The sequence below is a fragment of the Rhea americana genome, unplaced genomic scaffold (genome assembly GCF_003343005.1).
Source record: "Rhea americana isolate MKP2758 unplaced genomic scaffold, rheAme1 scaffold_237, whole genome shotgun sequence".
NCBI lineage: Eukaryota > Metazoa > Chordata > Aves > Rheiformes > Rheidae > Rhea > Rhea americana.
Genome location: NW_028186354.1, coordinates 47,081 through 62,041, shown reverse-complemented (window position 1 = coordinate 62,041; position 14,961 = coordinate 47,081). Strand labels below are relative to the sequence as shown.

Genomic DNA, 14,961 nt, shown 5'->3' with positions numbered 1-14,961 from the left:
TTTCCTTTTTTTTTAACAGGTTGTTAGTGGAGTTTCCAGCTACTGGAGGCCTTGTTACATCTTGGCAGTTTCAGCCAGTGAAGCTAATTCACTACATCTCTACTTTTGATTTTTTCTTGGCAGCCTGTGAAATGGCATTTTGTCTTTTTGTTCTTTATTATATGGTGGAAGAGATCTTAGAAATTCACATTCATAAACTGCACTACTTCAGAAGTCTTTGGAATTGTCTTGATATCCTGATCATTGTGGTAGGTAATGTTTATAATAACGTTAAAATTGCTTTCTGGATGCTTTCTGTGGGAGACATTAATGACTCAAAATTCATATTGTGGGTTTAAGGGATAGGGCCATCCTCCTGTTTGCCCTGTTTGTCATTACTTCAGGGAGGCTACTTACAGGCTTATTGAGCTGTTCAATCCGAATAGGACAAGTTTAGTCAGTGCTTTTGAGTATGACAGGTTTTGAGTATTTGTTCAGTAAACTTTCTCCCAGTTATTGTAAATATAGATGCAGCCCTTAAAGAGACATCCTACTTTTCATTTCCACATGTCTGACATAATCTATCACAGCAGAAAATCATAAAGTAGTGCTTGGCAGTTGGAGAAACGGGACAGGGTTCTGAATATGTTTGCAAAGAATGGCTAAAAAATTTTACTTGACATTAAAATACTGGCCAACTAATAGCAAATTTGAAGAGTAGCATCTCATAATTGTAGAGTCCTAGCAGCTGTCAGGACTGTTTTCTTGGTAAAGTAGACAGCGTTATCAATAAGCAGTGTGAATCTAGCAGAAAATCTGGGCTTTGAATTTAAAGCTGCACAGTATAAATCACTCTACTTATATCAAGCTGTTCTTAACAAAAGTATATAAAGCCAGCAGTGCTGAAACAATTCCTGTCTTGTGTTCATCTTGTATCTTCAGGCTAGGACAAACCTAAGGTTTTAGTATTGAATTTGATACCTCTAAGCTGGAGAAAATACACTTGCATCAAAAGGGTTTGTAAATGAAGAACTATTTAGGAGGTTGGTTATGCTTGAACCGTGGGCCATTTTTATATTTATCAAGGGGAAAATGAGACATTTTGCTGCTGTGGTCAATGAGGTATATTTGAGTCTAAAATTTAGCTCACGTAGAGGGTTGAATTCTGTGTTTATACTTTGTCTGAGGGCCCTTGTTTAAATTAAGGATTGTATACTTCCTGGCTGTATACAGTGAAAAAATCACTTATATTAATAATAATAAAAAAAATGTTTGCAGAGATCAGGGAGAGAACTTTATCTGTATGATAAAACTACAGATTCTCTGTTTTACTTTTTGGGGGAGTATTGATCAGTTTGTGCTCTAGAGGAGAAACTTGACTTTTTTCTTTTTCCTTTTTTCTTTTTTGCCTGCTGCTATGTGTCTGCGCTTTACTCTTTTTCCCTTTTGTCTTTCTGAGTCTTTGCAGGCTGGGGTGGGAAGGGGTGGTGGGGTGCGTGGACATTCTTTTATTTCCCTTTACGTTTTCTTCTCTGCAAAGACTGCATTTTTGAGCCCACTAGGCTTCACCATGATCTTGGTCTCCAACTGTGGCAAGGGAAGGATTTGTATATAACCTTTCTTCCAGGCTATTTGTCTGTAGTCTGGTCATGGTTGCCTTATGGAATGCATTTTCTGGTTTATCCAAACATCCTACTTTGGATCCTATCTCATACAACAGCCACTGTGCTGTTCAGTTGCTTTTGAGTGAAAGGTGGTGAACTCCAGCTCACCCTGTCCCTGCAATTGCCTGACTGTCAACACTAATGTACTCGGTGACAAGTCGGGTTGACTCTGAAGGATCAGATTGTATCTCTGACTTGATCCTGACTCTGTGCAGTCCCTAGCTGATATTTTCCCATTTGAAAGTTCAGCTCTGCAGCCAGGATCGTAGAATCATAGAATCAGTAAGGCTTTGGGGGGGGGGAATGTATGTATGTATATTATATACATTATATATATATTTCTTTGCTTTTATTTAAAGCTCACAGGGTAGTATTGTTATGAACAGCATGAAGTTCCTCATATGTATCTTTATCTTACTTACATAGCTAAAACCAGCTGCTCTAAAACTGTACTTAAATTATCACCTTTCATATGTTTATGTTTTTTTTTTCTACTCAGCTCTCTGTGGTAGCTATAGGAATTAACATCTATAGGACATCAACTGTAGATATGCTCTTGAAGAAACTGCTGGAAGATCAAAACTCATTTCCCAATTTTGAACCTTTGGCATATTGGCAAATACAGTTCAACAATATTGCTGCAGTCACTGTGTTTTTTGTGTGGATTAAGGTAACTCCAAGACATGTATCCTTACTCTAACATTAGAATGGAAGCATTTGAAATGTTCTGAATTTCATGTGTTTGCTTCAGTGAGTTTTGGAACATTTCTCCTAAAAATGGTCACGGAAGAAAGTCAGCACACGATGATGACTTCTTGCAGATTGAAATCAAGGTTATTTTGTCACTGAGTTAGATGGTCCTTGTTTAAATCTAGAAAATACAATCAGTAGTGGTGCTTTGTCAGAGCATATACATGAAGAAATGGTTTTGTTATTCTTGAATTAGTAAGGCAGTGCTGCTTATTAGGTACTGTTTTTTCCCAGCCTGGTTTAACTGTGCCTGTTTTATGTATTCAAAATTTCTGAATCTTTGGAAGAAGTAGTGTAAGTCCAATTCATATCCAAACCAGCCATAATACGATAGTTAATCTCTCTATTTTACTGTCTCCGTTCTGATTCTACTACTCTTCAGGTCCACACTCATTTTCCTGTCCTCCAYATGTAAAAAGTTGCAGAGGAATGTTTAGTTAAAGTGTTTAGTTAATAAAGTGTCTGATAGTAGGAAACTTAAGAATGATGATGTGAATTTCCACTTTATTCCAAATTGATCCTTACGGTACAAAGCAAGCTAAATGTTCTGTTGTGTTATAAAACAAAGTTGCATGTAATTTTTACATCACAGTTTAAAAATTGAAGTGGCTCATTTTAAGAAATAACAACTAATTGCATTATCACAGAATAATTCAGGTGAGAGGGGACTTCAGGAGATGTTCAATCACCTACTCAGAGCAAGGTCAGCTCTGAGATCAAAGTAGAAAGCTTACAGCTTCATCTCATCATTCTTGACTTTTTACTGCTTGACTTCTAAAACCTGCATTGAAAATATTAAAATTAAGGCTTTGTTCCTTTTGCCCTTTAGATAAATAAATAGGCTTTTGGCAGCATCTCAGTAACACTGCTATAAAACCAAGGAATAGAGGAGTGCAAGTGGGCAGAATTTTCTTCACGTTTCAGGCCTCAGCGTGTTTGGGAAGTGATGTATTTCTAAATATAGATTGACTTTTTGTCTCCAGTCAAATTCAGAAAGACACTTCATATGTAAAGCTGTTGTGGTAATAAATACTTGTCTTCCTTGTCTTCAGAGTTACTTCTTTTTTCTTTTAACAGCTTTTCAAATTTGTGAACTTCAACAGAACAATGAGTCAATTATCCACTACCATGTCTCGCTGTGTCAAAGATGTCATTGGCTTTGCTATTATGTTTTTTATTATTTTCTTAGCATATGCTCAGTTGGCCTATCTTGTGTTTGGCACTCAAATTGATGACTTCAGCACTTTCCAGGACTGCATGTAAGTACAGTAATAAATGCAAAAAATTTCTCAATACATCGGTAAATGGATTTGGCTGCTTTGTCAGAAACTAAACAAATCCTGTAATAGCCATCTAAACAGATAAGCTCTAGGGATCTCACTGTTGATATAGCTCAGTAACTATAATGTTTTTAGAGAGGCTTGCTTATCTATCATTTGATTAAGAACTGCCTCCAAAGCCAGGTTAAAAATAAAATATAATTAAGTCACTGAGCTAAAAATAGCAAGTTTTAGCTGGCAGAAGTGACAGGGTTCTTACAGTTACTGCTTTGTCTAGGGATGTGACCAACGGTTGTATCTTCAGCAGTTGAATTACTGTACAGCACCCTATAATGCTTGCTGAAACTTTACACGCATAATAATGCTGTGTTCCTGATTTTGCGTTCAGCTGGTTGACTCACAAAGGGACTCTGTGTTTAACAGCCAAATAATAACTTTCTGAGTATCTGGCAGAGTCCATGAAAACGAGGAGACTTAGTTGAGGGTTGTTAATCAGTTTTTCCCTTTCCTGATTTCATACAACCTAATCTGATTCAAAGTGAAGTAGTTACCAGGTTGTCCTGTTACAAGATGTATTTTATATTACATTATTCCCCCACCTGCTCCCCATACTGTGGAAGAGTGTTGCAAAGTTTCCTGTGCAGAGGTGGAGGAACTTAAAATATACTGATAGTGCTGAGAGCCTTTTTCAACCTTGGCACTGTATGAGCACACTTCAGAGAGTGAAAAGTTGGGTTTATATATATGTGAGAAGCAAAATGTATAGGGCAGGGACAAAGTAGTATCTTAACATTTCAAAATGATAATCATTACTTGTCACTACTTCCTCTTGCCCCCATCATCAGTTGTGACCAAAACTATCTTAGTTTTGCTGAATGTGTTGCGGAGTTCAGTTATACTTAAGAGATGGCCATGAAGGTTTGGAAATTGCAATGCCTTTTCAGTATTAAAATAGCGCAGACCTCTCTGCTGCCCATCAGCCAGACTGTTGCACTAAAGCAGGCTGAAAACTGCACAGCTCCAAAAGTATTTTTCTCAACTCCTGGATATGTTTTGTTTTTTAAGATTTACTCAGTTCCGCATCATTTTGGGAGACTTTAACTTCACAGAGGTTGAAGAAGCAAATCGAATTTTGGGACCAATTTATTTCACTACATTTGTGTTCTTTATGTTCTTCATTCTTTTGGTATGTATGCCTTTGTTTATGCGGGGTGGGACATTTGTTTTTAGGTAGATTGCCATTTTTGCATCTCTTGTTCTTTGTTTTGTTTTGTTTTTTTAATGTATATTTTTCCCCCCTGTTACCTGGAGCTTATTTTGGTAATGGTATATGTGCAGTATGCAGAGGACCCTAACCTTTGCATAGCCTGTCACTACACTCTCTTTCATTTTTACTTCATTTAAAATAGATTTGTAGTGTATKTCGTCACTCCCTTATAGTGCTCCATGTGATTGTTTTTCATTATTATTATTACCAAGATTTTTGTTAGTATTTCTACAGTGTAAGCCCTGACTCGCTTGTTAACAGCGTGCACAGCAAGCCCATACTGGCTGGTGAAAAGTAGCTGTATTGTTTCGTACAGGCTCTTTGTTTATGAAATGCTGTAATGCGTGGCCAGCAGTTTCATAGCTGTGTAGTTTGTACATGCAACACGCAGCTTGCCTATAGAAGAACCTAAGTCAGCAGCAGTGCAGCAACCTTTCAGATGGGGAAGTTTTCCAGGAAAGGCTTCCTCCCTCTCTTCCCTTACCAGGGCAAAGTTGAGCCCTGTCTTTCCATAGCACAAATGGGAGCTTACCTTCCCGCTGCAGCATACCTAAGTAATTTTTTGATGAACAGTATTTTAAGAGGCTCAGTTTATCTGGGGGGCAGTTTGTGGACATGATAGTCTGCCAAATAAATTCAAACAGTGTATTGGTAGTCATCTTTGGGTTTTTTGTGTATGTGTATCCTCTGTTAATATAGAATTCATGTTAATCTGTTTAATAAGTTACATAATATGAAGTACAGGGAGGAAACTCCCTTGCAGATACCTAGGAGAACAAATAAACTCATTTTTTATGCCTATGCAAGTAAAGAACCCTGGTGTCTTCTACATGTACATAGCTCTCAGTTCAGCACTAGCATTACTGAATAGTGACCTCATTTCTAATGATATCACTGCAGTGTCATTACTGATGTGAACATCAGATCTTGAGATTATTCCTAGAACTGGGTATCTCTCAGTGCTTTGATAAACTGGCAACTATTAAAGCAGGTTTTTATTAACATTAAAGTTGGCCATCAATCCTGTATCATAACTATGATGATAATGACATCTTATACCTAATGAGGCTTTTAATTTTCCTTTTGGAGGAGGAGAAATGGGACTCAGATACTATTTGTGCACATGATGGGAGAAGACTTTATCTAGGCTATCCACTAGTAATGAATTGGGAGAACCCTACGTGTTCAGTGGGATGGAAAATGAAAGCAATCGACAAATAACACGCAGGTCGCCCTAGCCAAAGAAGTGCGTGGTTTCAGAAGCATGTTTCATACTTTGCCTGAGGCACTTCACAAGATTCAGAGAAATGGAGCCTAGTGATCTGCAAAGGGAAAGTAACTTTTTTCCCCTAATGGGCAGCAGGAGAGCGCAAGTTAGGTTGCCAAGGCACAACAGGTTATCCGAAATACTAGCTACAGGTTGTGTGCTTATAAACATATGCTAAACCTGCAGTTTGTGTTGAGTGAAATGTTGTTGTGGGCTCCTTAAAACCAGTCTGAGACCTAGCTGTGAAACAAAGCTAGAAAAGATGGACAATAAGCAGCATCCTTAGCTCTTACTGTTGGGCAGCGGAAAGCAAAATGGATGCTAGTAAAGTTATCTCTAATTTGTCTGTTATTGGGCAAGAATGAGTAAAGACAATGAAAAATTATTTTTCTAAAAGGATTTTTTTTTTAATCATGAGGAAATCCTGCCTAACACAGCCTTTGTGCAGGAGAATGACACATTCACTATGCCAATAACTCAACTAATTCCTTTGATTTGAATATCTGACTTGTAATTTAGTAATGTTTGTTCTATGTTCAGCAGGACCCTTTCAGTAATGACAGTATAGGCCTACTAAATTAAATATTGGGCACAGCAGCCATAAAACTGATTTCTTTTCTCCGTTTGTCTGAACAAGCAACGAAACTCTTGTCAGTTTGTGGTGCGCATGCCGAGTAGCTGATTTTCATCCATTTTCTTCATCTCTAGTCTGAACCGCAAGCAGATCTGTAGCCAGATAACAATCTTTTGTGTGTGTGTGTTGGTTACTACAGAGTGAATAGTTAACTTGCATCCTCGGGTATTTCTGTTGGTAATCCAGCTGTGTTGCTTAAATCAAGTCATAGTTGCTAAATGAAAAAGTTGGGCCTCACAGGTAGAACTGTTGTTGCAACTGCTGCGTGTAGACATGAACTCTCTTTGGAATGTAATCTCCCAGTTACGTCCAAACTAGTAGTTTTGATTAAAAATTTTGGTACTGCAGGTCATCATGTTTTCAATATCTCGAGTGTTTGAAATTTTATATATGTATATAAAATAAAGTGAGATTTTTATTTCTCTTATGAACAGAACATGTTTTTGGCCATTATCAATGATACATATTCTGAAGTCAAATCAGATATGGCACACCAGAAGGCGGAAATGGAACTCTCTGACCTTATCAGAAAGGTAAAAGTCATATTTCGTTTGTCTTGTGTCTTGTTCCTCACATCTGAACTTATTCCGTATAATGCTGTATAAACTATACAAAGTAAAATTGGCAACAGCTAATGAAAATGTGCACTTCTTAGTTAATGTAAATGATTCACAGCCAAACATAAATTAAGATAATGAAAACTTTGCATTGCAACTCATTTTAGTCACTTTAAAACACAGCTTTGAATCAAAGGATCAGCCTACTGAATACAAAATAAGATTCACCTATCAAGGTAGATACTGGAATATTGAACTGATGAAGCTAAGCCACCACTGAGTTTGATGACAGAATTCTGAATTACTTCTTATTTTGGTCATATCTCATTCTGTGCAATGAGATGAGTCAAGTTTGGATTATGCATTGGGAGCTCCCAAGGTTAGCTGCCAGTAAGATTGTCTAATACACAATTAAGAACTTGACCTGAATCCCAGCTTGGGAAAAATACATGCACCTGCTGGCATGGGTGCAGTGCTGTATCATGTGCAGAGATGTTTAAATGCATACTCAGCATGACCAGTAATTCGGTGTTTAGAACTTGGAGACTGGGTATTAAAACCAGTTTAATCAAAACCAGTTTATTAGAAAGTCATTTCTCAAACTGAAGAATCAGAGGTATTCAAAATGACTGCAATAAGTTGTGTCTGGTTTGTCCTCATTACTTAATGCTGTCACTTAACTACTGTCAGTAACTGCCAAAGGTTCTTACTGGGACAAAACATCTCATTTCTGCTGATCTGTATTGCAAATTGAATGATGGAAACCTTACCTTTAGCTGCAAGAGTATTTGTGTGTTGTTCATGTAAATATTGAAATAAAAGATAGGTAAACTGGCGGAAAAGATAGATTCTTGTAGAACTTTTAGAACACTGAATGGAAGTGTACACTGTTGCTTTCTGTATTCTTAAAAAAATGAAGTCTTAGAAATGAAGTGTTAAAATTTCATGAGAAGTAAAACATTAGAATTCTACTTTTCCTTCTAGGGCTACAACARAGCCATGATCAAACTTAAATTGAAGAAAACTACTGTTGATGACATTTCAGAAAGCCTGAGACAAGGTGGAGGGAAATTAAATTTTGATGAGCTCCGACAAGATCTAAAAGGGTAAGGAACCTGGTTATTAATCTTGATTCACTGTGCAGCCAGAGACTTGTGATGCAGAGTCTTTGGTTCAAGTCTCTCTTGCCTCTGTAATGCAGCAAAAGTGTATGCTAATGCATATAAGGACAACACAGAAGAGTGCTTTTTGTTTCTATTGGTGAGTGGGAAACAAAGCTTTGTTTTTCCTGTGTCTAGTGGGAGGCAAAGAGATGTTCATAAGCAAACACTGTTTTCATATTGATCTGTGGGCACTGCAAAAAAAGTGAATTAAAAAATCTGTGGCATGGGAATGGAGAAAGAGGAAAGAGGAAAAAAAAAGTGAGATGAATGGTATATCAATTTGATATGACAGACAAGTCTTGGCTAACGAGCTCTACTGAGCTGTGGCCTGTGGAGTCTGTATTGTGGCTGGTGTCACTGCAGAAAGGCAGTATCCCACACTGGAGGAAGGAGTTCATGCTTTAGAGACCACATTCCTCAAGGTACTGTATTGTGGAGAAGAGAGGGTTTGAGGAAGCAGAGGTCTAAGCCCTTTGAAGCATTAGTAATTTTTCTGTGAGAGCGGAAACAGGAACTTGTGAAGAAGCAAAAGCCTAAGCAAGGGGGAAGAATCAAGGATAGATAAAAGTGTGAATTGGGAAGGAGTAGGGTGCAGTCTGAGGAAAATTGATGCTGTTAAGGGGGAGGGGGAAAAAAAAGACAAGGTAAAGGTGAGGGCTGAGCTCTATGCTGCAGTCAGTGTTTTGAATTCTTGGTGGGGAGAATTTATAAGCATTTCTGGATTCAGCTGTGTCTTTGGCTTGAGGATGAAATGTTTTGTTGGGACCAAATTGTTTTTCTAATACCTGAAGTTTGTTCAATGTCTGAAAAACTAAAAGAAGGGATCTGTTTTTATGACCTTTTCAGGAAGGGTCACACTGATGCAGAGATTGAAGCAATATTTACCAAATACGACCAGGATGGGGACCAGGAATTGACAGAACATGAACATCAGCAGATGAGAGATGACCTGGAGAAAGAGAGGGTGAGTTCACATTAAGAGTGGTATACCAACCGCACCATCAGCCAGTCTGTTCCCTATACTGATTTGCTGGTTACATTTCACATTTGCTCTCATCTCTGGCTGAGTTCTCTGAGCGGAACTGTAAAAAGGCAAGAGGAGATCATGGAGGGCAGGCTGTCTTCAGCCTTGACACCCTCTGTCCCCTGTGTGCAGATGAAAGTCTTTTATGTTCTGACTGTCTGTGGCTTGTGTTTTTATGAAGGAGGATCTCGATCTGGATAGGAGCTCTCTGCCGCGTCCTCTGAGCAGCCGCAGCTTCCCCCGGAGCTTGGATGACTCCGAGGAGGACGAGGATGAAGACAGTGGACACAGTTCTAGGAGGAGGGGCAGCAGCTCTAGCGGGGTTTCCTATGAAGAGTTTCAAGTGTAAGTTTATCCRTGTCGGTGAGTGTATTTGCATTGTGGGTTTTTCTGTTAGGCGCTTTATTTTTTTCAGATATTTACAAGTCTCTCCTATAATTCTGAATATTAGTCAAGTTATTCAGAAAGGTGCACACTGCATTTTTTAAGGTCCTTGGGTTGCTCTTTTTAATAGCTGTCAGGTAATACCTGAATCTCAAGTACTTTAGAGAGGCTCAATACAAGAATCAGTAACAAATCCTAAAACCCACTGTTTTTAAAATGTAGTCATTGAAAAGACAGAAAATGGYTGAGTTGCAATAATGGCAGAAGTGTGTTCCGCTTTTTACGTTAGTAAGATCTTGAGGTTACTGTAGTTTCAGCAAGAACTTTAATTGATTGACATTACTTGTGGTTGTGTGTTTTGGTTAAAGTGATGGATCTCCGTAGGAGGTAATTACACCAACAGTAACTGAATGAAGAAGATCAGTAACTAGAACCAATAAATGTTGAAGATGTCCCCAAATCAGGGAAACAGAATAGAATACGTAGGTTTTTTTTTTTCATTCTGTCTTTATGCCTGTGTTCTCTTCTTGCTCTTGTGTACCTTTTCCTTTCCTGGACAGTAGAATTCATTGTGTGAAGTCAGATGCCTGGCTTGAAATAAAATGCCATCTCATCCTTTTGCATTTTCTCTGCATTAATATGCTAGAATGACATTGGCTTGGAAATGTCAGAAACACTGAAGCTTGCACTTGTTCTCAGGCTCATGAGGCGGGTCGATCGCATGGAGCATTCTATCGGCAGTATTGTTTCCAAGATCGATGCTGTTATCGTAAAGCTTGAAGCAATGGAGAGGGCCAAACTGAAAAGGAGAGATGTGTTAGGGAGACTACTGGATGGAGTGACAGAGGTAAGAAACCCATATGCTGTTGTGTTTCATCACTTGCTGTTAACAGCCTGCCTGGCTTGCTTATAGTTAGTGCTTTTCTTTGCTACTGCTTTGCTTGGAAGGATTGGGGAGTTCTGGTGAAGATGAGGTGGGTGCTTTGGCCAGGCAATTTATCCTTGGTGTTAATGGAGAAGCATGATCCAAGAGACTGGTATTAGAACCGGTCTTCTAGCAGGCCTGTGTCACACTGGGGTGACAGCAGTTTGTACCCCTGAACGGGTGTTCAGTAGTGGCTGAAGGAGCTCATTCATCTCTTGCTATGTTTGATGCATTTCAAGCTCCTTATGGACTAATCTGGCAGAGTCCAAGTGATCCGGCATGGTAGGCCTCAACAACTTACTCTGTTGCCAGAGCGAGCTGTACACAATGTTTTTTTCCCAGTTGATGAAGAACTTCTTGCACGTGCACACAGTTAAGACCCGTCTTTTCCAGGGTTATGTGTGACAAGGTGGCYGCAGGTTGCTTCTGTCACCAAAGTTATCTGTCCTGTTTTACCTCCCCTCCCGCACCTCTTTCCTAAGGACCCTTTGGGAAGAGGCAGTAGGCCAGATGAAGTATTCTTCCAGACAGTCAGCATTCTGATGGGGCAAGGACAGCAGGAATAGGGCAGTTAGGGGTGGGTGAGAGGAGCTGTCTTGGCGGGTTACTGAGATCGGACTGGCAGCTGCCCTGTCACAGCTATGGTGTCTCTGATCCTTGCTCCGTATGCAGGCAACAATCCTGCTTGATCCTTGAACTGGGGCTGTCTTGCTGGTGTGCTGTCTCCAGTACATCTTACGTTTCTGAAGGTGGATTTCAGTGTTAGAAACTGTAATACAAAATGTGCTTTCATAAATGAAAGTGACAGTCTGGGAGGTACATTACTGGAAAGAAAACTATTTACAGCACTAGTTGTGATTCTGCACAAGTGCACGGAAAAGTTTGCATGCTATTACGGTTTCCCGTATTTGTATGGTGTTTTGATTAGCCTGTGGTTTGGAACCTGCGTTTCTAGCTTGTATCTTCTCTCTGTTTAGGATGAAAGACTGGGTCGAGACAATGAAATCCACAGGGAACAAATGGAGCGGCTTGTGCGAGAGGAGTTGGAGCGCTGGGAATCGGATGATACAGCATCCCAAATGAGCCATCGTTTGGGTACACCACTTGGACTGAATGGCCAGCCTCGTTCAAGGAGCTCCCGACCATCTTCCTCGCAGTCGGATGGTATTGATGGAGGAGGAGGAAATGGGGGGAGTAACATCCATGTTTAAGATTAACTTTGTAGTTCATTCTGTATGTTTCAGGTCAGTATTAAGCCAACAAATACACTATTTAAATTGTTTCCCAGAGTTAGGTGATCACCCTGATCAAGCCATTAAAGAAAGGTATCAGTGGTGGGTAAAAATAAATATTTTCTTTGTAGGAATTTTCAAAACTACATAAACCATGTGTCAGGTCAAAGTTACCAGTATTGAGATTAGTTAGCCTTGGAAATGAATTTCCAGAAGACAGAATGTAAACGAGATGTGTTAAAGTCTCGCTGCACAGAATTGTTTCTCTACATATGCTACAGGGAACAGTTTCTTGAGGGCAACAAACTATCTAGATGAAATTTACAGTAGGTACTTGCTGTGTTCAAAAGTTTCCAATGAATGAGCATGAGTTTTATGCTTTCCATTGGAAAGTACAATTCTGAAATGCTAACTCTAGAACAGATGGGTGCACCTGATACTTTTTTTAAAAAAAAAAGTATTAATACTCTGAATTTTTACCTACTTTTCCAGAATCTTTCTTGATATACTAGGGTTTTAATTAATTTTAAGCGCTCATTTTTAATTTGTCTATTTTTTGAGAAATACTGCATTTCTCTTAACAGAACTGTACTTTGCTTGTAAACCTGTTAATCGTCTTTTTCTGTAAGAGAGACCATATGCAGTACATATGTACTATTTCATTAGTGTTTTAAAAGTAATGTTCAAGAACGGCCTCTTCGCCCATCTAATGTTATTGTTATCAACTTTGTTGCACTGTGTCTATTTTTAATGCCACATTTTCATGATCTAAGTATATCCGGGATGAATATTCCGCACTTTATTTTATTAGATAAATATGATCGCTTTGCAGAAAGTATATTCCTTAAAAGCAYATGAGATTGAAAACCAGCCTTCGTTGTGTTTGAGGGGAAAGGGGACAAGGAAAAGTTGWGGATAGTTGGAAAAAGCCAATCAAGTGTTCTGTCAAATATTAATCATTTGTCTTGCATATTTAGCCTGTACTTATGTTTAACGGACCTGCTTGTAACGTTATTAGATACATTTCTACATATGCTTTTTTTTCCTGGAGTGCAATGCTGGTTCCCTTTGGCAAGGTGTTTTTGCTATAACCACTTTTTTTTCTTTTTAGTATTTCATGTTCTGTGTTTTCTGAGACTGCAGAGCACTTTTGGGGTTTGGAAGGAGGTGCAACACTGAAAATATGTAGGTTTCCATAGAAAGCATCAAGGCATAATATTTATAGCTCTGTGTAGCAGCATGTTTTGATAGGTAACACAGTGGTTTGGGGAATGAGGTTGTCAATTGTGTGTGCTGGGTTTTTTGTTTTTTTTTTTTTCCTTGAAGATGGCAGTCTTGTATTAAAGATTTACAGTTGATTTAAAGAAAAATGGAAAGCTACATAATCGAACACACATTTAAGCTATTAGTAGAGAATACAGAGAAAAATGCCTGTTTAACAAGATATAAATAGCATTTCATAATTAGATTTCATAGATTTCATAATGCCTTTTCCTGTATGTAAGTTTACAAGAAACCAAATGTACAGAAACTTTCTTAATGCAAGATGGAGCAGAAGGAAGTTTAATGTGGAGACTTGAATTTTGTAGTAGATCAAGAATAGAACAAAGCAGGAAGACAAATCATGATTCTTGTGAAGGTTTTTCTTTCTCCTCTCCTTTTTTTTGGCCCCTTTTTTATTAGGATAAAATTCGAAGACTTTTTCAAAACAGACTGTTGCTATCCCAGAACACACCCAGCAACACAATGGTTAGGGTGCTTGTGTGAAATAAGAGGTGCTCAGACTAAGCTCTTGTTTTGCCTTTACCAGAAGGTTTTGGACCTTAGAAGCCTTCTCGAGTAAAGCTTTGCTTTGCTAAACTAGCATTTCTGATTAAAATTAATACTGGTTCTACGTAAGGTTAACTGGTGTGCAAGGAAAACAGACAATACAATCAAATTTACAATATACAAAATCTTGTCTTTGTATTCATATCCTAGGTGTGTACCATGTTGGTAAGAGTCATGATTCACAGTTTAAACTTCGAGGCATACTAACAAATTATGCTCATGTAACATTTAACGGATGTTGGGTTTATAGGGTCAGCAATTGCCTAAATGCCAGGATAGTATTTAAATAGACTGTGTATTTAAAATTACTAGCTTTGTTCAAATGACCCAGCTTGAGCTTTTTAGCATTCAGCTGAAAGCTACCAAGAAAACTGTTTTGTGCCTGTGGCTGTTAAAGCACGTGGCACACTGCTCTGGGGGTTTATGGCAGCGGGAATTGGGGAGTGCGGAGAGGAAGCGGTGTAGCAGTCGTTTGTTGGTGAGGCAGGGCTGCCTTGGAAAAAAGCAAAACAAAACCTATCAGCATGTTTTTAAATACATTTCCTGTAAAAATGTATCTTTCAGCATGTAAACTCAATCATGCAGCTTCTCTTTCTTTTGTAGTATGTGTTTATTATGAAAACCAAAATGTTTGCTCTCATAGCTGTATTTTTTCCAAGTATATTTGTGTAACGTGTCGTTACTTAATAACAAACTTCATCTTGAAGTGCAGTAAGTTTTCATGGGGTACCCGTGTGTGCTGACAATGGGCCTTGCAGTAAGTGCATGGCAATTTGACAAATGTTTTGAACATTTTTATTATGGTTTATTTTCCAATTTTAGATTTTCTAATATCGTTTGTCACTTATTATTAAAGTAAGGTTGTTTGCATAGGAAAGAATGTAAAGTCTTTGATCTTCTTAGGAAGCTGTTAATTATGCAGGTCTTCTACAATGATCAAGAATTTATTGGTCTGTAAAACCGAGCACTTTACTTACTAATAAACATTTTATATAATGTATAAAA

General features: G+C 38.4%; 1 protein-coding gene across 3 annotated transcripts in view; it reads left to right on the top strand.

Annotated features, from left to right (window-relative positions):
• PKD2 (polycystin 2, transient receptor potential cation channel) overlaps positions 1-14,961 on the top strand; it is a 26,301-nt gene extending 11,340 nt beyond the window's left edge. For all 3 annotated transcript variants that reach the window (XM_085306257.1, XM_085306256.1, XM_085306255.1), the window contains 10 exons: positions 20-248; positions 2,143-2,313; positions 3,471-3,652; positions 4,739-4,859; positions 7,276-7,374; positions 8,383-8,504; positions 9,408-9,525; positions 9,767-9,930; positions 10,669-10,816; positions 11,872-14,961. In XM_085306257.1, the coding sequence (XP_085162383.1) occupies positions 20-248; positions 2,143-2,313; positions 3,471-3,652; positions 4,739-4,859; positions 7,276-7,374; positions 8,383-8,504; positions 9,408-9,525; positions 9,767-9,930; positions 10,669-10,816; positions 11,872-12,105 (1,588 nt within the window). In that variant the 3' untranslated portion in view covers positions 12,106-14,961. The remainder of the gene's footprint in view (positions 1-19; positions 249-2,142; positions 2,314-3,470; positions 3,653-4,738; positions 4,860-7,275; positions 7,375-8,382; positions 8,505-9,407; positions 9,526-9,766; positions 9,931-10,668; positions 10,817-11,871) is intronic.